Here is a 25,399-nt window from a genome sequence, read left to right as displayed (position 1 = left end):
TGTCTTCTGCTGTTGTTGGCTGGAATTTCTATAAATGTCATCAGGTCAAGTTGTTTGATAATGCTCTTCAAGTCTTTTATAAATTTGATAATTTTCCTGATAATTTTCCAACTGCTGGAGTTGTGAAGTTGTCTATTTCTCCCTTCAGTTCTATAGATCAGTTGATAGATTCGCACGGTCAGGAGGGTACTATGGCAGAGAGGCTAGAACGTTTGCGTGGAACTGGAAGAAACATTTTATCTCTTTAAATTTACTCTAGAATGTATAGACGGAATGGAAATCACTACGTATCCCAGCAGGCCTAGTGGCACTCAGGACAAATGCAAATAAGGAAATCCAGGCATTCGGCCACGCCCCTTTCCTGAGTTGGCAAGGCAAACTGGTACTCAAGCCAGCCAATCGGTGAGATGCTCACCTGTGGGGGCGGGGACTCAACAAGAGCCAATAGGACGTGAAGGAGGTGGTTCCATGGGCCAATGGCTTGGACGACGGGGCGGGCTTTCGATGAAGGGAAGGCAGTGGGAAAGATGGCGGCGGCCCTGCAACCCTCTGGGTGGTGGCAGCGGTGGCGGCGGCGTTTGTCGGCTCGGGATGGGTCCAGGATGTTGCTCCTTCTTCTTTTGTTGGGGTCTGGGCAGGGGCCACGGCAAGTCAGGGCGGGTCAAACGTTCGAGTACTTGAAACGGGAGCACTCGCTGTCGAAGCCCTACCAGGGTGAGGCGCCGGGGGCGAGGTGGTCGTGCTTGGGGAGAGCTTCCGGACCTGAGCTTGTCCGTAGAGGCGGGGGCGGTGAAGGGCTTCATGGCCCCGAGGATGCTGCCGGCTGTGGGTGGGGGCACCGGGGGCTCTCGCTGTGTTTGGGAGCCACGGGTACGAAGGGCAGGGGCCCGTTTACCCTCCCCCCGACCCCGGAGTTAGCCCTGGGAGTTTCCAGCAGGTCGAAGCCGCACTCTCGGATGCCGCTAGCGCCGGGCCTGGAGGAAGGGGAGCGTAGAGTTGAACAGGAGGAATGTGGGAAGGGGCGAGAACTGCGACCGATGGGAGTGATTGAGGGCCACTAGCAATGAGCCGGGCTCCGGATGGAGCTGTGGATGTGCTAGAAATAAAGCAGGCGGCAGAGGTAGGGTAGAACTTGGCCGGACTGAGAAGATAAAATTCTGTTGTCAGTTAAGACACGTGTTCTTCTCCAGTCCAGGAGCCCTGTTGATGAAAGAGGCTGGTTAGCTTTGCTCTGTTTAGTGTTCGTAGGCCGCTAGGCACAGCTTATCAACCAGAAAATTTACACGGTTAGCTACAAAGAAGACCACATCAGTGTAGATGGCTTAATTAACACAAGTCTGTTTCCCCACCGGAAGATATGGGGACAGCAAACAAAAACACAAAGTGCAGGAGTGTATACACTGCTGCTAAGGGTGATTATTTACTTAGCAGATGCATCCAGTGCCTTCTCGTTGCTAATACCGTGGGTTATACAGACACAAAGTTCTCACTCTCAAGGGGCTGATAGTCTGAAGTAAGGAGAAAAGTAGCTTCACGCTTGGATTGTTCAAAGAAAGAATGTGATTAAGCCCCAGAGCCCCAAAGGGTCAAGCTCTTTTGGTATAACTGGGGAAATTTTTTATTTCATGGTGCTAAAATTTACTCACATACAAAATGGGGAAGAATGGATCTGAGCTGTGGCTTCTGTGGCATGGATAAAGTGACAGCTCTCATGTGCTCTGGGGTCTTCACCTGAGAAAGCCTTTGTGAAAGGAAACTGTAAAGATGGTAAAGAGTTGAGATGTTATGAGTGACAGAAGGTGGGAGATCGAGTGACATGAAAGGAAAAAACGGTGATGACTCCAGCTTTCGGAGGGTCCATGGTGGCTTTCCGAACGGGTTGGTGTTGAAGAGAATGAACTGATCTACTTCCTCTCCGTAGGTGTAGGCACAAGCAGTTCCTCCCTGTGGAATCTGATGGGCAATGCTATGGTGATGACCCAGTATATCCGCCTTACCCCAGATATGCAAAGTAAACAGGGTGCCCTGTGGAACCGGGTGGTAAGAATCTTTCTCCCTCCTGTGTGGCTGACCCAGAAAGTACTAAAAAGTTCACCAGTGGCATACTGACTTAATTTCACTGTCTATCCCAGTATTCTGTCTTCTGTGGATATCAAGGATTTTCATTTCAGAGATTATCGTGACCTTCATAATGAAATCAGATATTTAGGGAGATGCTCTGTTACCCTAAGTATAGCAGATAATCAATTTTGATTCTATTTTCTGAAAATAGAAAAATAGCAGTCTTTAATTCCTGATTGACCTGATAGTGTTATTTTGCAGGTTAAGTTAACTCATGTTTAATTACTTTGCTTTATGAAATAGAAGACTGCTCTTTTAAATTTATCTCAAGCTTCATCCCAGTAACCCGCCCCCCCCCGCCTTGTTATTTCCCTTTGAGTCGAATTTTAAATTTTATTTTCGTGTAAAAGCCACTTTGAGCCCTTGGTCATTTTATTTGTCCTTCTTCTCTGGGCCTTTTCTAGCTACATTGTCTTCCTTGAGGTATGGCGGCGAGAAGTGAATGCAGTATTCCTGGTGTGGCTTCACTGTGATTTTGTACAAGTGTAAGATGATGCTTTCTTTTCGGTTTCCAGGGCTCTTTCTCAATCTTTTATGACCACTTTTAGGAATGACCTTGGCATCCTTTAACACTTTCTCGTGGGTTTGTAGAAGCTAAGAACTTACTTGTACATGGTTTTTATCGTTAGTTGTAGACAAGTGAATCTCAGAAAAGGAAATGATTTATTTCCCCTGTTCATTTTGTGTGGCAGAGAACTCTAAAGGAGCAGTGGGATGAGAAGTTTCTACGTGGAGCTGTTTGCACAAGCTGGCCCCTTATCCCAGATGGCAGTGCTGAACTCAGTCTTGGACAGAATGCAGGGCAGTGTGTTCTGGTAGAAGAGGTGAAGGGCTGGCAGTTGAAAGACTTGGGTTCTCAATCTAGCTGTATCACAGACCCACTGTGAGCCCTGGCCGGTATTTATCCTCTCTCAGTTTGCAGTTTCTCCAACTGTTAAGTGAGCTTCATAATATCTGTTCTACTTGCCCACCAGGATTATTGTGAGAATAAAATAAGGCAATAGACATGAAAAAGCTTTGGAAAGTTAAAATGGTTATAGAAATGTGCTGTTGTTTGTTATACCTCTGTTACAAGGTTCACTGATACAGGTCTACGGATTATAAGTGATTGTGTCCAAGACTTTGCTGCTGTCTTGCTAGCTGTCTCTACGTAACCCTTTTATGTAGCAGTGATTCTAGTGTAGGATCTAGTTATCTTGCTCTTTTTCAGGTTCTCTGATACCTGTATTTTTTGTTATTTGACTCTCAGAATGAGCTTTGGCATTGTTTCTGAGTTATTTGAATAGGATGGATTTGTTTGAGCAGTTCTCAAATTTGGCTATCCATTGGAGTTGGTGGCTGGGTCCCACCCCCAGAGATTCTGAAATAATTGGAATGGGGTGCAGCTTAGACACCGGGATTTTTAAAAGCTCCCTAGGTGAGTCTAATATGCAGCAAAGTTTGAGACCCACTGTTAGACGTATCCCTGAGCAAAACTGTACAGCATTGCGCTACACAAGGCCAAGGATAGATGGCAGACGCCTCTTGGCTCAGTGTCAACTTCTCTGGCCCTGCTCTTCTCCCAGGGACATCATACCTACCCATTGGCTGTGGGGCAGCTTCCTGCCACTGGATTTCACTCTTGCTATGAAATCTAAATGAAATAGCAGAAAGATGAGACCCCCGAATGACAACACAGGGATTGGGCTCATCAGAGGAGGGAAAGCTATTGGAGGTTTCAGGGTTGTTTGGTGAACTCAGGAGTATCCATACCCCTTTTATTTTTGACTATGTACTCCTAATACTAACACTTTGGGAAGATTTCCCAGAAATTAAAAATGAAAACTGAAAATAATCTAGCAGTATGTTGCTCAAGACCCAGAACAATCTTTTTTTTTGGCCACGCCATGAGGCCTGTGGGATCTTAGTTCCCTGACCAGGGATTGAACCCGGGCCCTCGACAGCAAAAGTGCGGAGTCCTAACCACTGGACTGCCAGGGAATTCCCCAGAACAGTCTGTTTGGAGGGCTTTTGTCTGAACCCCACTGGTCTATCTGCTCTTCCTTCCCTTCTTTCTTCACGGTGAACTTTAACCAGGAGCCTCTGTAAATCAAATACCTACTCTGGTTTGAAAATCGGTTGAAAGTGGTTGAAAGTGTTCAGCTATTTAGAACACTTAACCATCTACTTACTTCCTTCTCCATTTTTCCAAGGCTTTGATACACAATTCAAAAGAAGAAAAACAGGGCTTCCCTGGTGGCGCAGTGGTTGGGAGTCCGCCTGCTGATGCAGGGGACGCAGGTTCGTTCCCCCGTCTGGGAGGATCCCACATGCCGCGGAGCGGCTGGGCCTGCGCGTCCGGAGCCTGTGCCCCGTGACGGGAGAGGCCACGGCAGTGAGAGGCCCGCGTAACGCAAAAAAAAAAAAAAAAGAAAAGAAAAACAAGAGTCTGTTTGGTAACCACCTCCTTAAATGTTTTTCCACCAGAGGCTGTCCCTGTGCTGGGGATGGTGGTGTTCTCCTTTGGTGCATTTGTGCTGCTTGGCTGTGGGCCTGAGGTTGGTGGGGGCATAGCTTACCCTTTCTCAAGGGAACTCTGAGGTGCCCCTCAGCTTGGCATAGGGCAAAGTCTAGCCAATTAAAGTTGTTTATAGCATCTGCTAATTATTTCTGGAGACCTTTGCAGAATGACTTAGCTTATCTTTTTCTTTTGTAATGAATGGGGCTTTGACCCTTCTTGAAATCCAAGCTTTTTAGAGTCTTTCTGTCAGAGGGGTGATCTTAAGTTGCAGGTGAGTGTTAATTAATCAGCCACCTCTGCTCTGTAGACTGAGATCCTTTGCTGGGTGGATGTAGGAACACAGTGCTCTAACACGAAGTTCTCTTGTCTTTTCCAACTGTGGAGTGCTATCCTGTTTCTGTTGGGAGATGGTGAAGATAATGGGGAGGTTTATTCACTTTTCATATTAAATATCATATACAGTTGAATGGCTCAATCTGTTTAATTTTACCACACGAACACTTAGCAAGTCTTAGATCTCGGTTTTACCCCTTAGCCTCACGTCACCTGCGTTTGTGTTTTCCGAGTCTGTAGACTGTGGATGAGGGCCTGAGGGCTTCGTGTTTCATGTTCCTCACTGATTCTAGGGTCTTTTTCACTTTAGCCATGTTTCCTGAGAGACTGGGAGTTGCAGGTGCACTTCAAAATCCACGGACAAGGGAAGAAGAACCTGCACGGGGATGGCTTGGCGATCTGGTACACGAAGGATCGAATGCAGCCAGGTACTGGGACCCTGGGTTGCTCTTGTCGGGTGCGTGACAGTACTGCTTTTTTGTGTGCCTTCTTTTTGAGAAGGGCGCATCTCCACAGTGCCAGTGGTTTTCCCTCTCCCTTGATGTCTGTAGATAAATACTGGCCTGTCTAGTCTCTAGAATGGGGTCTGAGTCCTAAAAGCAGCTGAACTTGACTCATCCTGGGGTGATTTCTTGCTAATTGGTAACTTCCACTTTCCCTTTGAAACCTCCCGGCCCGTTGGCCAGAGGAAAGCACTGCCTGTTCCGAACACTGACATTGGGCATGCTGGTTTCTTCTGGGCATGCATAGTGACCGATCTCAGAACTCCTGAGTCAGGAGAAAGGAGAAGAGTTATCTATTTTTCCTTGTTGTGCGGGAGCCATTGCTCCAAGTTGTGGCAAAACTCAGCCTGATTTGACCTGATCTCTTCTGCAACAAGAAATGGAAACTTGGGAATTCAGTTCTCTCAGGGGTGTAGTCGTCACCAGGTGTTTGTGGAGCAGAATTCTTTAGGGGCGCCTTAGCAACCAGTTTGGATCAGGGAGCAACTGGGGTGCTAAACAGGGTGGTGCTGGCCTTCTCTCTTTCCCGCCTTTAATGACAGACAACTGCAGGTGCTTACTGGGTGCTTGGTACAGGCCGTGCCCTTCACTGGGTGCTTTTACAGCCGTTTCCTCATCTTAAGGAGAGGCTGGGGAGTCTTTTGAATTTCATTTTTTCCTCTATCATAGTGATGTATTATTCCTTTATCAACTCTTGGCTTTATTTCACTGTTCATCATCTGTTCTCTCTCTCTAGGGCCTGTGTTTGGAAACATGGACAAATTTGTGGGGCTGGGAGTATTTGTAGACACGTATCCCAATGAGGAGAAGCAGCAAGAGGTAATGGCAAGTGTCAGAGCTTAGGTCAGCTGCCCTGACGTCACAGCCCTTTGCCTTAGGAATGTTGTTCAAGAGGAAACAGAGGGGAAAGAAAGTGAGGGGTTCGGTTCTATTTTCTTCACCTGCTGAACTTCAAGAGTTAATGTCTCTGTCAGGGTGTTTTCTAGATAGAGCTGTTTATGGGGCACAGCCTTGGGAATGGCTCTCGCGAATGGGGCTTTTCCTTTAGTGTTAACAATGTGCTCTCTTGTGCACGTTGGGAGCCCCTAGGCTTGAGCACGCGTGGCTGGTTGGTGCGCCTAGGCCAGCACAGAGCAAGCTGAATTTATGTACCCCCACTCCCCTGACGTCCTGTATCACTGCTGAGCTCTCTTCTGCAGCTGCTCCCCCTTGCCAGCATCCTCTTCTTCTTCCTCTTCTCAGAGGACTGCACGGCAAGTCTCCTCTCCTCTAGGAAAGGCTGTAGAAAGAAATTGATGAAATCTCAGCATTTTGTTGAAACCCAGTATCTGGCTGTTGGCAGAAGCTTCTTGCTGTTAGCTGACCCTGAGTGTTCTTCAGTACTGTCTTATACTAGCAGCAGGTCTGTGCTCGCTCTCTGCCTAACGGCCCTAAGAGCAGATGGTGGGAAGGTGATTAGGACACGTTGTTGCTGGGTATCCTGTTGCTAAATAATATTTAGCAAAGAGGGCAGGATTAGGAATGGAGGCAGAACTTACTGTACTTTTTTCCCCAGAAGTTCCTTATGAAAAATTTCAAACTTATAAAAAAATTGGATGAACAGATCATTGTATATACAACACCCAGATTCAACAGTTTTTCACATTCCCCACAGAGTTCTGCTTAGAGAAAGTAGAAAGTGAGACCTGAGTTAGGAGAGGAACCTTTGTTGTGGGTCAATTATAGACTTGCTTCTCCACGTTGCTTCTGGGCCCTTCTTCCGTCCATCAGACCTCAAGCACTTTCAAGGTGCCAGGCCCTGGGAATTAGCGAGACCAGCACAGTCCTTGCACTTGGTAGCAGGGGTGCTGATGAAGTAGTGAGGGTGCTGATGGGGGTGCTCCAGGGGGGCTATAGGAAGACCCAGCAGGAGCATCTAACCTGGGGTGGAACGGTGGTGGTGGGGACAGTGGTTGGGAAAGACTTCTTCCAGGAAGTGACATTGACGTTGAAATCTGCAGACTTAGGAACCAGTGCAGAGGGAAAAGCCATGTGTTAAGGTGATAAAGTTAGAGAAGGGAAAGTGGATGTGAAGGGGAAAAGGGGGGTCAGGGAGAGATGAGGGTAGAAAGAAAAACAGGGCCCTCAGTCTCGCCATGTTCCAGGGCCGCCATTCACATTGCATTCTTTGCGGCTAACACTCTTCCCTCTTGAGCAAGTAACTGGCCCGTGAGATTGAGCAGCGTCTCCTTGGGGAGTTGGTGACTTGGCTGTTTAGACCTGCAGCAGAGCAACCTGAGTGTAGGTGACTCGTCCTCAGCGTGCACGTTGTGGGGCAGGTTCTGAAGGGTGGTGTGTCTGTTGGGGAGTCTGGGTTTCTAAGGATTTTAAGGGGGTGGGTGCATTAAAGGATTTTAATGAGGGGAATGTCATGAGAAGGTTTGCAGTCTTGCTGAAGAAATAGTGGTGGTAGTTAGAAATACATCTGAATAAGAGGTGTGGGTTTCAGGGCTTGACTAGAGTTTTTTTTTTTTTTTGCGGTGCATGGGCCTCTCACTGCCGTGGCCTCTCCCGTTGCGGAGCACAGGCTCTGGACGCGCAGGCTCAGCAGCCATGGCTCACGGGCCCAGCTGCTCCGTGGCACGTGAGATCCTCCCGGACTGGGGCGCGAACCCGCGTCCCCTGCATCGGCAGGCGGACTCCCAACCACTGCGCCACCAGGGAAGCCCTTGACTAGAGTTTTAAACGTGGCTCCCTGTTTCTCCCAGAAATAAATCGTTCAAACTCTTTTAGCTTCCATTTCTCCATCAGATAGGAGTAATTCTGGTTGAGAGGGCAGATCTGATGGGCCTCATTTTGTAAGGAGAGTAGATGTTAATCAAAAAAAATTCGTTTCAGATGGTAAAAATCGGGACTTCTTTTCTGCCTTACTCCCAGCTGCACTTGGAATTACCTGGAGAGCATTTAAAACTATTGATGTCCAGGCCCCGAGGTCAGAGAGCCTGATGCTGTTTGTCTTAGGTGCAATCTGGGCACCCTTACTTTTTCAAAGATCTCCAGGTGAGAGTCCCATACATAACCAGGTTGAAGAACCCCTGGATCAACGTCAGGTCATTGTTTCCTTATTATTTATTAAACAAATTTATTTATCAAAGCTAAATTTAAAAAAAACGAATAAAAGCAATTTCTGTTTTTCAGTGGCTGTTATGTGCTAGGTACTTTGCAGTTATTATTTTGATCCTCATCAAATCTCTTTATAGTCAATATTATTTTTCCCATTTTACCAATGCATAAACAGAAGACTGGAGAAGTGTCTTGTCTAAGGTGACAGCCAACGTAAGGTGGAGCCAGATTTTGAACACTGGTCCACCTGATTCCACAGGCTGCACTTGTAATTATGGTGCTCTGCCACCTCCCATCCGTTTTTTCCTTATGCCAGGATGATTTCCTTGAGAACGGAGATATTCGTTCTCAGAGTAATCTCCTCTGCAATTTCAGTTCTCAGAGCTTATGCTCAGTGCAGAGAGTGGAGAAAGTGTACTCCTCTCTACATCCCAATGACCTGGTACTGTCTTAGAGGGTGAAGTCAAATGTGTTTTGTTAGCGGCATGGTTTTCTTTGACATCATACTTGAAGGCACCAGGCATCGTTTTGAGTGCTTTTACATGTCTTAGCTATTTATCCTAACAACCCCTTGGGGTAGATATTATTATTATCCCTACATTATGGGTAAGAAGCTGAAGTACAGAAAGGTTAAAAAAAACTCGTCAGTGACACCCAGGTAGTGGGTTTGACTCCAGAGACTGCAATCTCTTTATTTTGCTCTATTATTTTGAGCTCATAAGGAGAGGGTGACAAATATAGTACCTTTTGAAAATTTGGAAACGTCGTGTGTTGAAGATATGCTGGACGAGGAGGACAAGGAGCAGGCAGGAGGGGCTGTGGAACAATTCGGCAGGTCACTCAAGGCAGTGGCAAAATTGTCTCTCTGGTTTCTTGTTTCCTTGTCACCAGAGTGCCCTTGACATCTTTGCTCAGTTCACTGTCTACCACATTTGTTCATGAGGAAATATTGGGAAAATACTAGCAACATTAATGCGTCTGAGAAGGGGGTGAGGGAGTTTAGCCTTGGCTCCCTGAAATCTGGACACATTGTTCAAAATCACAACCTCAGTTCCCCCACGAGCAATATAAGAATTGTTGTTTAGGTAAGTCAAGAGCTTTAGTATTTAAAGAACAGGGTACCACCTGTGCCACAGTGAGATTGTCAGACCATAAATGGCTGTTAAAATGATAGTTGAAGAAAGAGAAAATCTGGATAGATTGAATTGGTAATTAAAAAGTGACTCACGGGGCTTCCCTGGTGGCGCAGTGGTTGAGAATCTGCCTGCTAATGCAGGGGACACGGGTTCGAGCCCTGGTCTGGGAAGATCCCATATGCCGCGGAGCAACTAGGCCCGTGAGCCACAATTACTGAGCCTGCGCGTCTGGAGCCTGTGCTCCGCAACAAGAGAGGCTGCGATAGTGAAGAGGCCCGCGCACCGCGATGAAGAGTGGCCCCCACTTGCCGCAACTAGAGAAAGCCCTTACACAGAAACGAAGACCAAACACAGCCAAAAATAAATATAAAAATAAATAAATATTAAAAAAGATTACTATAAAAAAAAAAAAAAAAAAAAAAAAAGTGACTCACAACGAAAAGCTCAGGCCCAGATGGCCTCACTGGTAAATTCTACCAAACATAAGGTAGAATTAATACCAATTCTCCAACCCATATGAAGAGTCAAAGGAGCAGATGCTAAGCAATTCATTCTTTGAGGCCAGTATTATCCTGATACCAAAGCCGGATAAAGACATCACAAGAAATGGAAAGTACAGACCAGTATCTCTAGTGAGTATAGATGTAAAAGTCATCAACAGAATACTGGTAAACCAAATCTAGCAACATATAAAAAGGAGTATACACCATGTATAAATACACTATATTCTAGGAATTCACAATTGGTTTAATATCTGAGCATTAATATGATAGACCATATTAATAGAATAAAGGACAAAAACCATATAATCATATAGATGTAGAAAAAAGTATTTGACAAAATTAAATACCTTTTTATGATAATAAAAATGCTCAACAAATTAGTAATAGAAGGGAGCTTAACCTGATAAAGGGCATTTACGAAAACCCTATGGCTGACATCATACTTAATTGTGGAAGACTGAATCCTTTCCCCCTAAGATCAGGAATAAGGCAAGACTGTCTGCTCTTGCCTCTTCTATTCAACATTGTACTGGAGGTTCTAGTCAGGGCAGCTAGTCCAGATTGGGAAGGAAGAAGTAACGATTTCTCTTTGTAGATGATGTGATCTTATCTGTAGAAAATGCTGATGAATTCACAAAAAGCTATTAGAACTAATTAATTCAGCAAGGTTACGGATACAAGATCACATACGAGAGTCTATTGTGTGTTACATTCTGGCACTGAACAATCCGAAAATGAAAGTAAAAACAATTCCATTAACTATCGTCAAAAAGAGTAAAGTACTTAGAAATAAATTTGACTGAAAAACTTATACTCTGAAAACTATGAAGTAGTGTAGAAAGAAACTGAAAAAGAGCTAAGTCAGTGGAAAGACATGCCATGTCATGGATTGGAACATTTTGTATCATTAAGATGGTGATACACTCCCCACATTGATCTACAGATGTGAGGGAACTCCTATCTTTCAAATGCCTAGCTGGCTTCTTTGCAGAAATTGACAAGCTGATTCTACAATCAGTATTGAAATTCAAGAGAACCAGAATAGCCTCCTCTTGATTAAAGAGGAGCAAAGTTGGAGGACTCACACTTCCTGTAATTAAAACTTACTGTAAAGCTACAGTAATAAAGACAGCGTGGTACTGGCATAAGGGTAGACATATAGGTCAATGGAATAAAATTGAAAATCCTCACAATTATGAACAAGTGATTTTTGATAAAGGTGCCAAGTCAGTTCAGTAAGGAAAGAATCATCTCTTCACCAGATGGTGCTGAGACAACTGGATATCCATAGGCAGCATAATGAAGTGTTTCCCTACCTCACACCATACACAAATGTTAACCCAAAGTGGATCAAAAACTAAACGTGAATCACCACAATTAAAAAGTTTTATACTTTGAAGGACACTATCAAGAAAGTGAAAAGACAACCCATGGAATAGGAGAAAATAAATGTGAATTGTATATCCGATAAGGGACTTGTAACAGTTCCTTATATATTCTAGGTACAACTCAGTAATTAAAAAGATGGCCAAAGGATCTGAATAGATACTTCCCAAAGAAGAGATATAAATGGCCAATGAACACATGAAAAGATGCTCAACGTCATTAGCTATTAGGGGCATACAAATCAAAACCACAGTGAGGAAAAAAAGACCACAATGAGATGCCAACTTTATATCCACTTGTCTGGCTAAAATTAAAAAAACAGATGATAACAAGTTTGGTAAAGATGTAGAGTAATTGGAACCTTCATACACTGCTGGTGGGGATGGAAAATGGTACAGTTGTTTTGGGAAACTATTCCATAGTTCTTCAAATGGTTAAATGTAGAGTTTATATGATCCAGCAGTTCCAATCCTAGATATATACACCCAAGAGAAATAAAAACATGTCTACACAAAAAGTTACATGAATGTTCATAGCAGCATTATTCATAATAGCCAAAAATGGATCCAACTCAAATGTCCATCAGCTGATGAATGGATAAACAAACTATATCTATACAATGGGATATCATTCAACATTAAAAGGAAATGAAGCATTGATACATGTTTCAATGTGGATGACCTTTGGAAAGATGCTAAGCAAGAGAAGCAAGTCACAAAAGACCACATATTGTATAATCCCATATATAAAAAACGTTCAGAATAGGCAAATCTATAGAGACAAAGTAGATGAATGGTTGCCAGGTGCCAAAGTAGATGAGTGGTTGCCAGGGTTGGGGGCTGGGGTGGGGAGAGTGCACAGGGTTTCTTTTGGGGGTGATGAAAGTGTTCTACGGTTCATTGCAGTTATCATAATCTTACCTGTGAACATACTAAAACCCATTGAATTACAGATTTTTTCTTTTAATCTATTTACTTATTTATTTTTGGCTGTGTTGGGTCTTCGTTTCTGTGCAAGGGCTTTCTCTAGTTGCAGCAAACAGGGGCCACTCTTCATCGCGGTGCGCAGGCCTCCCACTACCGCGGCCTCTTATTGCAGAGCACAGGCTCCAGACGCGCAGGCTCAGTAGTTGTGGCTCACGGGCCCAGCTGCTCCGCGGCATGTGGGATCCTCCCAGACCAGGGCTCGAACCCGTGTCCCCTGCATTGGCAGGCAGACTGTCAACCACTGCGCCACCAGGGAAGCCCCCAAATTATAGATTTTAAATAGGTGAATTGTGTGGTATGTGAGTTACATCTTGGCATTGCTAACTTTTTACAGTGTTGATTAAAACACAACCTGATCATCTTTTCTTGGCACCAGGAAGTCATCAGCTCATGGTCATCCGTTTCTCAGGAGAACCCAGACGTTGGTGAAAAGTTGCAGAGAACTCAGTAGCAGTCTTGGAGTAGGAATGTCTTCTCTCAGTTGAAATCAGAGTATGGTGGCAAGAGGCCTTCCTGGAATGAGAGCCCAGAAGTGCAGCCCTTTGCAGCCTTGGCCCTCATTCATCCCAGTGAGACCTTCGGACCTCTCCCCTGGAGGCAGAAACAGCTGGTTGGAAAGTGGTGCGAGCAGCTCACTGCTCTTCTCCGATCAGGCCAGCTTGGAAGTCTAGTTTGAGGGGCTTCCCGTATTTTTTTAATGTGGTGATTGTTTTTCCTCTTTTGAAACTGGAAGAAAATTAATACGCCATTCCAATTGAAAAGCACATTCCCTGAAATCTTTATGTTGATGAAGACACTAATCCCTTTTGGTCTCTTTATTGTTGGTGGACAGAATTTTTACAGTATTAAAGGAACTCCATAACTTCTTAAATTCTCTTGTTATACTACTTGGATGTGACTTAGGGTTTTTTTTTTTTTCTCAGTCCTTGGTGAGGCAGTGTCTTCTAAGAGACACTCCTTTGGAAACTAGGTCCAGCAAGCTCTCAGATGTGATTAGGCAGTGAGGCTGAGCTTCATTGGTGAGAGCTAGTTCTCAGGGGAAGTAGAAATGTACGGCTTTCTGGTAGATTTGAATACAATAGGATTTTATATACAATGTCAGGAGATTCATGGGTTCCCCACAGTAGAACTAAAGACAAGATCTCCTATTCCATAGAGTTAACAAGAAGTATTCACATACTACCATAATGGTGGTTAGTAGTCAGATTAAGGTGTTGCCTCTTAGGCTGTGTTCTGCATCTTGGCCCTTGTAATCTGGGTAGGTGGGTTATGAACTTCAGTGTTTGGGGCATACCTGGAGTTTGAGGTTTCCTGATTTTACAGTACTCTGTTGAAGTCCCCACATTACATGGTTTGCGTTTTTTCTAGTTGGGGATCACAACTAAGATAAATGGGATTAAAATCGTTCTGTGAGTTTAAGAGTTCATGATCATTAATGTTCAAGTATGTGAAGCTCTTCCAGGCAGTCAGCTGGCCTGGCGGCTGCACTATTCCATATCCTCCAGTTGAGGAGCTTTGAGACGTGGAGACAGAGTCACAGCTAGTCTAGTTTAGTAGGAGTTTGGGGGCTTATGGAGCAGGGACCTTCTCATGCCGCTTAATCTCACTGATGTTACCCATTCTAAGTAGGATGGGTATTGCTCAGTTAACCAGTCACCTCTGTCCAGGTTCCTGCACAAAGGGTTAGCTGGATGAAGAGTACTGTAGGACCAGCGACTTAGGAAGTTTTGAAAGTCTGAAAAGTATCTGTCTGGGAAGTGGCAGTGAGTGTGTTCTTTTGGTGAGCCAAGGGGACGGTCACATGGAGGTGCTGTAGAAGAGGCATTTGTTTTGTTAATTCTTATTTTTATGTAAAAGCTCATTACAGAAAAATCAGAAAAGACTAAAAAACAGAACTATACACACCTTTCTAAAAATGAAAACATTGCATCATATTTAACATACTGTTTTTTTAAACCTTTTTTTAATTTTGAAATTTTTTAGACATAGAAAAATTGAAAGTGTGGTAAATACTAGATTCAGATTAATCATTAAAATTTTTTAAATTTTGATATAATTTCAGACTTACAGACAACTTACGGTAATGCAACAAAGAATTCCAGAACGCTCTTCACCCAGATTTCCCAAAATGCTAATGTTTTAGTACATTGGCTTTGTCCTTTTCTTTTACGTGTATATGTGTATGTTTGTCTGTGCCTGTGCTCATGTGTGCGTGTGTGTGTGTGTGTGTGTGTGTGTCTGACCTCATGCATATGTGTATATTTTTTCTGAACTACTTAAGAGTAAATTGCCTTTATCATGTTTACTTAATCCTAAATTCTTCACTTGTTTTCCCTAAACACAATGATAAAAATCAGGAACTTAACACTGATAACGATATTATTATCTAATCTATTGACCTTCACCAGTTGTCCCCACTGTGTCTTTTATAGCAAAATAAAACCCCAGATCCTGTGTTGCGTTCAGTTGTCATATCTCTCCTTTCCTTTAATTTGGAGCCATTTTCCAGTATTTCTTTGTGTTTCAGGGTATATTAGAGACCTAGGTTTTTTGTTTGTTTGTTTGCTGGTTTTGGTTGTATCTAAGTATATACCAACCATTGTTCCATACTGATTGATCTTGAGAGCAGTGTGGCATAGTGATTGAGCCAGGGCTCTGAGGCCAGACTACCTGGTTTCAAACGCTTGTTTCACTACTTAATACCTCCGTTATCTTAAACAAGTTTTCTTAACTGTGAAATGCAGATACCAGTACTACCTCTTAGGGTTGTGAGAATTAAATGAAAGCATATGTATACATTACTGAGTACAGTGGCCGGCCCAGAGTAGGCTCTCAAAAAACGCTAGCTATGCGTATTCACACCACTAAGTGACATTCCCAGAGACATTTTACCGACATCTTGGCAGTAGCTGGTGTGGCTCTGTGCTCTCCCTCTCCCCTCCCACCCTCCTTTTTTTCACATCTAGGTTCCAGGGAGCAAACTTGGCCAGCTTCCTCAACTGCACTGGGGTTTAGGTTGGTAGACCTGCTTTAAGAGAATGGCTCCTAGATGCTGGTTCATAGACTCGTACTGGTTGGTTACAGAGTTTCACTGGTTTAAGAATAGGAACAGTGAAGTGACTTTTCATAAATGTGAAATGTTTTATTAATTATTTATTATAAAATTATATAGTTCTTTCTTTTTTTGGTTTAGAATGTTCTTTTTAAAAATGATGTTTATTATAGATGGTTGTCCTGTCATTCATTATTATATTTTAATATATTTAGTAGGCAAAAAAAAAGCAAGAAAAGGCAAGCCTATTAATCCCAAAAACATGTTTAGAGATTTTAGTGGTCCATGGCAGCCAATGGTCTGGGAATTACTGCTCTAAAAGACATATGTTTGGCTTTGTGTTTATATATGAACACCTGTGAACAGTATATCTAAAAATTCATTAATTTAGTCATTGGTTGAATGAACATTTATTGACTCCCTTCTGAATACCAGACACTGTACTGAATGCTTTACATATTTCATCCTCGTAATTAACCCTGTGAGCTGTGTATTATTCTCCCTGCTTACAGTGAGGAAATAGAATCTCAGAGAGAGTACACAGGTGTGAGTGGTGTAACTGCATTTAGAACCCAGGTCTCCCTGATTACAGAGGGCCGAGTGTGCTCTTTTTCACACCTAGTGGTTCGCAGCCTGTGTGCTTTGCACCTATGGAATTTTAGCATAGGATCCATACAACCACAAGTTCATGAGTCTCTTTTCAATCAAGTTGCGCTGAAGGTGCAATACCGTGTGGAGGGCCTTGTAATACAAAAATTTGAAGACATCTCCCCACCTTTCCGACATCAACCATTTGGACAATAGGTAGGAGTTCCTAATTTTTGATGACTCTTAAATTAGGAATGAAACTACCACCTTTGCCGGAGTCAGGGTGATTCTTCTGCCTTTGGTTCTGGCTATATATAGGCTGCTTTCCAAGGAAAGAAAATGAGCTGCTGTGTCAAATGAGTGGGAACCCAAGGAACCCTTCGAGAACTCCTGACTGGGCATAGAAGTTAAGATGGCATTTAAAGACATCGTTAATGTGAGCTGGAAGGTGGAAGGCTGAGTCAGGAGTTGCTGAAGTAGACAGATTCCAGCTCCAAAGCTGTGGGACTCTGTGTAGGGCAGTATTTCTTAACTTTGGCTGCATATCCCAGTTGTCTGTGGTGCCTCTTAAAAAATACATAGCCCCGTGCCCCATTCGAGACCTACTGAGTGAGGCTCTTTGACTGCGGGACCCACGTGTATGTGCAGTTGAAAAACTCCCCCAGGTGATCCTGAGGCCCAGCTTGCCTCTGGCTGATACTGGCTCATTGGCTGCTTCACCAGCCTTGGTAAGGCCCCCTTAGGTTAAGGATCGCTGTCCTAGGCACGCCCTTGAAAGATACAACTTCAACTTCTTTTTTTACAACTTCAACTTCTGATCACAGGTGCTGGGGTTGATAAATGAAGCAAGCCTTGGGATCATCAGAGCTCACGAGGGCATTTCCAATCCCTTCTTTCCCTAATTGTTCACTGAAGTTACGGGCTTCTTGTCAGAAGCGCATCTCTGTAAACTGCTGATAACATACTCACGATTCCCTTGTCCGGAATGATAGTTGTAGAAGAGTAGTTTTCCAGTAGTTTAATCATCCACTGATTCGTTTCATACCTTTCTGTAATCCTGTACATATGCCGCCAGTGGCACAAGAGAAGAGCCACTGCTCTGAGGCTCACCCCAGACCCTTGCTGTGGCCTGTGAGGGGCTGGTGTGAGCTAGCTCCCTCCTCAGCTCACACCAGCCCCCTTCTTCACTGGCTGGGTTGAAGACACCTCTGTCATCTTCTGGTCCTTGAATATGCTAACCTCATGCTTCCTCTGCCCTCAGATTTTTTGGTGGATTCTCTCTAACAACTTGGGTCTCAGCTCAGATGTTGTCTCCTCGGAGAGATGTTTCCTCATCAGTCTCTATTGTGTTACCTATTTTATTTTCATCATAGCATTTATCAGTCTCAAATGATTTTATTTACTTATTGTTTGTCCCCTCCACTCTAATGTCAGCTCCATGAGAGCAGATGTCTGCCTATCTTGTTTGCCATTGAGCTCCCAGCATCTGGGACTGTGCCTGGCTCGTAACAGGTGCTCACGAAGGATTAGAGGGCAGGAACGCTTTGGGTTCTACACCTTTGCCCACACTTCCTGTAGGGCAGGGCCGAGCTGAGCTTGTACGGGTATCTGTTATTGCTAGTAGCTTAGAACTGTAGCAGTTTTCTGGAGCAAAGCTAAACATGCTTGAACCTTGTGATTTTTCTAAGTCTGTCCTGCTGCAACGTTCCCACAGAGCTTTTTCTTGCCCACATGTTGTCGGTTAGAATAACTTGGAAATATATGTCCATAAGGCTCAATTACAGGGTAAATGATCCCTTTGGATTAGAGTTAATTTGATAGCCTCTCAAATTATGGGATTTTTGTCTTCTGGGAAAGAGCTATATCCTGAGATCCTGGGCAGTAAAAGACATCTTGAATTTGGAAGAATTTAGCCCTATTTATCACTCCTGTCTCTCCCCTTGCTAAAGAAATACTGTAGGCTGGGTACAGACCAACTCATGGCCTGACTTTTGGACTGTCAGAGACATAAGCGAGGCCTGCTTGGAGAGTGTGATGCTGTGTGTTTTATAAAGTTTCGGAGAGTTTCAGGACCCCGCGTGGGTTAGAGGGGTCTTTCTAGTGGACCCCTTTGAGAATCTGATGATAGCAGCAGACCCTCTCCTTAGAAAATGTACAAACACCTGTGCATATAGTTTTGCCTGTAATTTTGAGGGGTATGAGGACTTGCGAAATGCCTTCCACGGACCCTGAACTGTTCGGGGATTTAGATTGGTTTGCTCATCCACCACAGCTGGGTCATAGCTCTTCCATGGCTGTCTCTTTCTGACTTGGTCTCCTGTCTTCTGTGCCCTCTCTTGTTTTTATAATAACCTGCTGGACCCTCTCAGGCCCAGAAGAGACGATATTCTCCTGGAGTCCAGGTACTCAGTTCTTGACCCACCATGGCCATCCCGTACTCCCTATGTGTCCATCCAACATTTGCTACTGTTTAGAATCCGTGTGGCTATTGTCTCAGGAGTCACCAGTCTCCGATTTTGACTGCATCTTCACCTTGCATGTTGATTGTTTAGGACAATGAGGGACTCACCAAAGAAGTGGCATGTCTCATGTTTCCTGTCCTTTTATCCGCCTGCCTCTCTGCACTGCCTTAGCACTGGGCTTGTTCTGGAATGGTTAGCTCATTATTTCTAGGGAAGAATTTGCTCTACGAGTCTACTGGAGAGAGAGGACCTCTGAAGTAGGTGGGAAAATGGGTGGCATATGAGGAAACTTTCAGTGGGAGAACCTTGGCCTGAGTATTAGTGGGAGAAGTTATGTGTGGTGAAGCCTAAATGGGCTGGGTGGTCTTTTGACTAAGCATAGTCATCTGTGGCTGGAGAACACCACCTTGCAGCCTGGTTCTGGCACTGCCCTTTCTGAGTCCTGACCCATTTAACATCATATGCTTATAGAATTTTAGAATTTGAAAGGTGCTATCCTGAATGGAAAGATTTCCCTGATTGGACAGGTATTTTCAGAATACCTCTGTGTGCAAAATACTTGCCCTGGGGGGGAAGGGATGGAGCTAAGGTGGACACATGTAGAGAGGCATAATAAATGCTTTTTCTCTTCAATACGTTTACATGGCCATTACACACACACACACACACACACACACACACGAAGGAAAACAACAGTCTGTGTAGACTATAAGTGCCCAATGGCGATCTTTGGGAGGATTCCAGTCAGACTCCAGAGTGTCAGAGGGGCCATTCCAGACCCACCCCAAATGGGCGCAAGGAGGATTGCTGAAGGCAGGTAGAGAGGTCAGTCACCTCTGGGCCATGTCCCTCGAGTGACCATCTCAGTGTGGGGCTGCTAGTGATGCCACAGAGTGGTTGTCTGGTCTGCTGTGAGGACCTCAGCTTTATGTGCAGAATTCCTGATGCTGTTTGCACAGGTGTTCCTAAGAGTACTTCCTCACCGTTCTCTGCTTTTCCTTCCCTGCTTTCCCAGCGGGTTTTCCCCTACATCTCAGCCATGGTGAACAATGGCTCCCTCAGCTATGATCACGAGCGGGACGGGCGGCCTACAGAGCTGGGGGGCTGTACGGCCATTGTCCGCAATCTCCATTATGACACCTTCCTTGTGATTCGCTATGTCAAGAGGCATTTGACGGTGAGTCCCTGTTCTGGACCTGTTGGCGATATGGGCTGTCTCGCTCCCACTTCTGTGGCCTGGCCCTGATTTATCACTTTTTTATTTTTATTTTTTTGCGGTACGCCGGCCTCTCACTGTTGCGGGCCTAGCCACTCTGTGGCATGTGGGATCTTCCCGGACCGGGGCACGAACCCGTGTCCCCTGCATCGGCAGGCGGACTCTGAACCACTGCGCCACCAGGGAAGCCCTATCTCTTCTTTTTATTCTAGATAATGATGGACATCGATGGCAAGCATGAGTGGAGGGACTGCATAGAGGTGCCCGGTGTCCGTCTGCCCCGGGGCTACTACTTCGGCACCTCCTCCATCACTGGGGATCTCTCAGGTACTGCCATGTGCGCTCCTCACTTGCCCTAACTGAGGTCACATCTTGATAGGCAGCCTGGGTGAGGCTTCTCAGAGGGGAGAGCCAGCCAGGCAGAACTCTGGCAAACAAGTGCCCTGTGAGCGCTTATCTTCCTGCATTCTCGTGTCCAGATCCCTTAAAAGCCCAGGCCGGCGGTTATCTAGCACAGTTGTCTTCGGGAGATGTTTGGTGCTAATGGAAAGCAGTGTTTGCCTCTACATCAAGCCAGCTCTTCCAGCCTGTGTTTTGAGTTCTGTGCTTTCCTATTTCTTGTGCCTCCTTTTATAGCCAGGTTCCTGTCCTTTCACCTAATGTGCTTAGTTCCCTTTCTCTTAACAAAGCTTTTCCTCGATTCTGCCCTCCCTCTTCCGACCCCCAGACTCTCCTTTGTGCTCAGACTTTTGAATCTGTTGTGTGTGCAGATGCTTGCGTTTCTAAGACATCCGCCTCTGTAAACTTACCGCCATGGTGAATGCCGCACTCAGGCCTGTGTCTCTGCCATGCTATTAGCACAAGTATTTTTGTAAAAGCTCCTTCTGTTTCTTCGCTGTTCTGTGTGCTTGCTGTTGGTCCTCTCTTCAGCTTGTTTGACCAATTACTCTGAAACCCCTGCCTTCCTTGACTTGTGTGGCGTTAGCAGTACCGGGCTTTTCTACTGTTCTGTCTCCTCTGGATTTTCTTCCTACATGTTTCCCATTAGAAGCTTCTTTTATGTGCTTATTCTCTCCCTTGGCTTTAGCATCAATCATAACGTCTTTTCAGAAGAGGAAAAGAATTAAACTTTTGGTTCTTTTGATATAATGTATTATGAGTGAAGCTAGGATGAAGTAGAACTTTCTTCTGGCAAGAAAGAAAGGCAAATACCCATCTGAAATGGGCAGCATGCACTCAGTTTCAGCCATTGTTGCCAATAGAAAATGTGGGCTCAATGAGGCCATGTCTTCTAGTTTTTCAAGAGAAGCTGGAAATCTGGATTTTTTTAATGAAATCTGATTTTGTAAATCCTGGCAACTAATTGTTTTAAAAAAATCAACCTTATTGAGATATGCTTTCCACATAACAGAAGTATATAGTGTGAAGAGATTTGACAAATATTTACATATATATAACCACCATCCCAGTCAAGATACAGAATGTTTCCATCAGGGAAAAGTTCTCTTGTGCCCCTTTGCAGCATTCCTCCCTTACCTTGCCTCCAGGCAACCATTGATCTGCTTCCTGTCACTTATAAGAGATTAATTTTGGCAGCCAGTTCTAAATACTGTGCAGGTAGGCCAGAGCTGTGGGACATCTTACCTTGGCACAGGTAAGGGGAGGCACAGGCTGGAGATCTTTGCTATGGAATCTTGTTATATGACTCAAGTTGAAAGAGGTATCCCTGTCCACAAGTTTCCTGTGAGCTTGCAGGCTTCTGGGACCTGCTCAGTTAACCTCCTGTTGTACTTGTCAGTGGGAAGTTGTTCCCAACTGTTGGAAATGGCCAAAGAATAATTTTTTGTTTATCCTAAGGAGTCCTTTGTTCTAAGTTCTTGGCAATAATGCCTAGGTTAGTACATCCATGTTCTCTGCCTGTAGGATACCCCTAAATACAAATTGCGTCTTTCTATTAAGGTCTTTCTTGTTAACATCTTAACTTGTTTTGCTGTGGACTATTGGAAACTGCTGAGAAAGGACACGTCACAGCTGTCCCAGCCTTTGATGCCCCTACATTGTGAGGAGCATCACTGTGGTTCTTTATCCTGTCCCATGGTTTAATCTCAGTCCTGGCAGAGAAAACGTTTTTTCTAATTGAAGGTAAATCCAGTTTTTTTACCTGGGGGTCTGCTAAAGATTCTAAGAGTCCAAGCAGCTATAAATGCCATAGAGATGGCAAGAAATAGAGATGGCAAGAAATCCAGTCTGCAAAAACCAACCTAGTAGCAGTGAGCACCCCTAGCACCCATATTTGTGGTCTCTTAATACGAATACCAATCCTAACGGGAACAGGAGCTTCTTGGGGAAATGGCTAATGCCGGGTCTAAGGTAGGAAATACAGGCTGAAAACTTCCTAGAAAAGCAAGGAAGATATCAAAAACTTCTGGGTTCGTGTAAAAGGACTTGGGAGCCAACTTCAGTAGGCTCCCACTGGATAAAGTTGGGTTGGGTTGAGCTTCAGTAAGAGATACAACTTCAGTGTACTGAGACACGTCAAGTATGTTTGACTGTCTGAATTTATAATGTTACTTTAAAAAAGGAGAGAAAAAATTGAGTCCCTAACTTCTTCATCCTTCTCTGGTAATTAATAGTGAGATTCAGGGTAACAGTTAACTGCAAAGAATTAGGCACAGTCCAGAAGGGAAGTGTGTTGCAGGCCAATAGCTGTGCCCTGCTCATGGCCCGTTAAACAGCTGCTGTGAGGCCCTCTCCTGTCTTGCTTGTGTGTGTTGTCCATGTTAAAGGGAAGCTGTGGGGCTACTGTGTCTCCTTTCACTAGAAGGTTTTATGTGTGATTAGGGGTTAGTTCTTGTATCGTCTCTAAATTTTATTTTATTTTTATTTATTTATTTTTATAACATTGACTTTCCTTTTTTTATATATTTTATTTATTTATTTATTTATGGCCGCATTGGGTCTTAGTTGTGGCTCGCAGGATCTTCATTGCAGCATGCAGGATCTTTTGTTTTGGCACGCGGGCTTCTCTCTCTCTAGTTGTGGCGTGCGGGTTTTCTCTCTAGTTGTGCGTGGGCTCCAGGGCGTGTGAGCTCTGCAGTTGTGGCACCGCAGCTCCAGAGCGCGTGGGCTCTGTAGTTTGCAGCACGCCAGCTCTCTACTTGAGGTGCCGTGGGCTTAGTTGCCCCGAGGCATGCGGGCTTGTAGTTCCCCGACCGGGGATCGAACTCACGTCCCCTGCATTGGAAGGCGGATTCTTTACCACTGGACCACCAGGGAAGTCCCTCTCTAAATTTTAAAATTATATAGGTAATGCATGCTTGTTGATAAAAACTATAAGTACAGGATAATGTAGAATATTCCCTGTTCTTTGTCCTTAATTTTAGATGAGAAACAAGTTTCAGTTATTTTTTTTCAGGTCACTGTTTGTTAGCTGTGGATTGGAAGCTTGAACCAAGACACTTTTTTCAGGGTGGCTTGAGTAATCCTTGTTCTCTTTTTCTTTAGACAACCATGACGTCATTTCCCTGAAGTTGTTTGAGCTGACGGTGGAGAGAACCCCAGAAGAGGAGAAGCTGCATCGAGATGTGTTCCTGCCCTCGGTGGACAACATGAAACTGCCCGAGAGTGAGCACGGGGGATCCTGGGGAAAGGCCCCATGGCCAGTGAGGAGGTTGAGGGCTGTGGGGGTCTGGGGTGACATGCAGTACAGCTGGGCGGGGCTGCCTCTTTTCGGGGTTCTTCTCCGAAGCACTTGGAGCACTTGCCCCTGCTTTCTCACTTGTCTCCGTGTTACAGATGAGCAGACTGTGGACTGTTTAGGTTTTAAATTGCGGCATCCGGAAGGGGAGAGTCTGAGCTCTAGCTCCCAGAAATGGGGACTCGATAGCTTGTTGGTTGGTCCTTCCCACCGGGCGGGCTCCCTCATTCTGACTTGCTTCTCTCTTGCTTTCTTAGTGACAGCCCCGCTGCCGCCCCTGAGTGGCCTGGCCCTCTTTCTCATCGTCTTTTTCTCTTTGGTGTTTTCCGTATTTGCCATTGTCATTGGGCTCATACTCTACAACAAATGGCAGGACCAGAGCCGAAAGCGCTTCTATTGAGCCCTCCTGCGATCACGACCTCTGTGACTGTCACCCAGGAGTATGGGAGGAGCAGGCACCGGCCTGAGCACATAGCCAGGCGGGTCTTCTCTCGTCTCCAGCAGCTGGTCAAGGACTCGGTTCTGTCACTGGAGCTTTGAGTGCAGGGATGCTGCGTTCCCATGGTCACCCATGAGGACATCTAACTCTGGATCAGGAAGCCCACCCCCCCGGGCAACGCTGCTGTGATGTGCCTTTCCCCGCAGTCCTGCCAGTTGGGAGCGAAGAGGGATGGAGAGAACATAGGCTGTCATGATGCCAAAACCACCGGAAAGAGTGTCATAGCCCAGGCTGCCTTGTTGTTGGGCTCAGCGGACCCTCGTACTTCATTCTTAAATCTGCAAAGACTAGAAAACTGATAACTCCTCATACCTTCCAGCCATCTGTCCACTGGTTTTTGCTTTTTGTCTAAGCCTTTCTCCACCTGAGGAGCTTTCCTTGGAAATCTGGATGGAAACTTCTTCCCTGCCTTGCCTTCCTCCCCTCCATTCATTGTCCTCTGCAGATGCAACCTGAGCTGGAAAAGACATCTGGCTGCCTCTCTCTTGGGGCCTGGGGCTGCACGACAAACTTGAGTTTCACTGACCCTCATTAGGTGGCTGTAGGGAGGGGGCATTCTGCTGGGGTCACTGCTCTAGGCTTTGTTCTTGCGGGTGGATCTTGGTTCTGTTGGTGTGTTCATGACCGTCCCAATTAGGTCCCTTTAGGCCCTCGGCCAGGTTTGGCTGAAGGCTGGTGTGCAGGTCAAGAGAAGCTTGGGAGACGTCACGGATGCAGTGGGATTAACTGTGAAACTGACTGCTCCACGTTTTGACACCGAAAGCAACACCTGTCACATGATCTGACCACGGGGAGATGTTTCTGGACTCTCTGGAGCCTGCTTAGCTGCATGTCTTGTGTTCATCATAATTTTTGGAATCCTACTTAGAGTGTTCAAAATGTAAGGAAACTTTGTTCTTATAGCCTGAGCTTGGATACTCCCCAAAGAGGAAACCTGGCTTCTCTTTCTTAATGGATAAGGAATGGTGGTTGTAAATCCGGAAGCAGTAGACCCCCGGCATCTGTGCCTGGAAGAGTTCATTGTCATTTGAGCGGCCGAGCCTGAGTGTCCTCTGTGGGTCAGCCCTGATTCCACTGCCTTACCTGATGAGGGGTCACGCGCTGCTCACCTGTCTGCCCTGTGATTCCATTGCTAACAGGCTGGAGGCTCCCTGGAGGGCTTGGACTCCGAGCTCTCCTAGCCCTGTGCTTCTGTAGCCTGAGGGAAAGTCTTAACATGGCTGATGGAAACCAAACATGAACTTCTGAGTGGCCTTCCTTTTACAGGTGGGTTTGGCTGAGCCGTAAGCCATCCACCCTTGCCCTGCCTTCTGGG

The 25,399-nt window shown here is 45.2% G+C and overlaps 1 protein-coding gene across 7 annotated transcripts; it reads left to right on the top strand.

Annotated features, from left to right (window-relative positions):
* The first annotated feature begins 504 nt into the window (after positions 1-504).
* LMAN2L (lectin, mannose binding 2 like) lies at positions 505-25,319 on the top strand. 7 transcript variants are annotated; one of them, XM_032652669.1, is made up of 9 exons: positions 524-646; positions 1,922-2,040; positions 5,265-5,382; positions 6,194-6,276; positions 18,580-18,612; positions 19,688-19,849; positions 20,101-20,215; positions 23,393-23,512; positions 23,959-25,319. In XM_032652669.1, exons 1-9 carry the CDS (start codon positions 592-594, stop codon positions 24,123-24,125), a joined length of 972 nt encoding a protein of 323 aa, XP_032508560.1. In that variant the 5' UTR covers positions 524-591; the 3' UTR covers positions 24,126-25,319. The 7 variants fall into 7 exon arrangements, with proteins under 7 accessions (XP_032508559.1, XP_032508562.1, XP_032508560.1 ...); XM_032652665.1 differs by having other exon boundaries at positions 526-714; XM_032652666.1 differs by having other exon boundaries at positions 526-714; positions 23,843-25,115.
* Positions 25,320-25,399: the final 80 nt, after the last annotated feature.

This window comes from Phocoena sinus, chromosome 13 (assembly GCF_008692025.1).
Source record: "Phocoena sinus isolate mPhoSin1 chromosome 13, mPhoSin1.pri, whole genome shotgun sequence".
NCBI lineage: Eukaryota > Metazoa > Chordata > Mammalia > Artiodactyla > Phocoenidae > Phocoena > Phocoena sinus.
The sequence above is the reverse complement of the archived record's forward strand: the minus strand, read 5'-3'. Positions and strand labels throughout refer to the sequence as shown.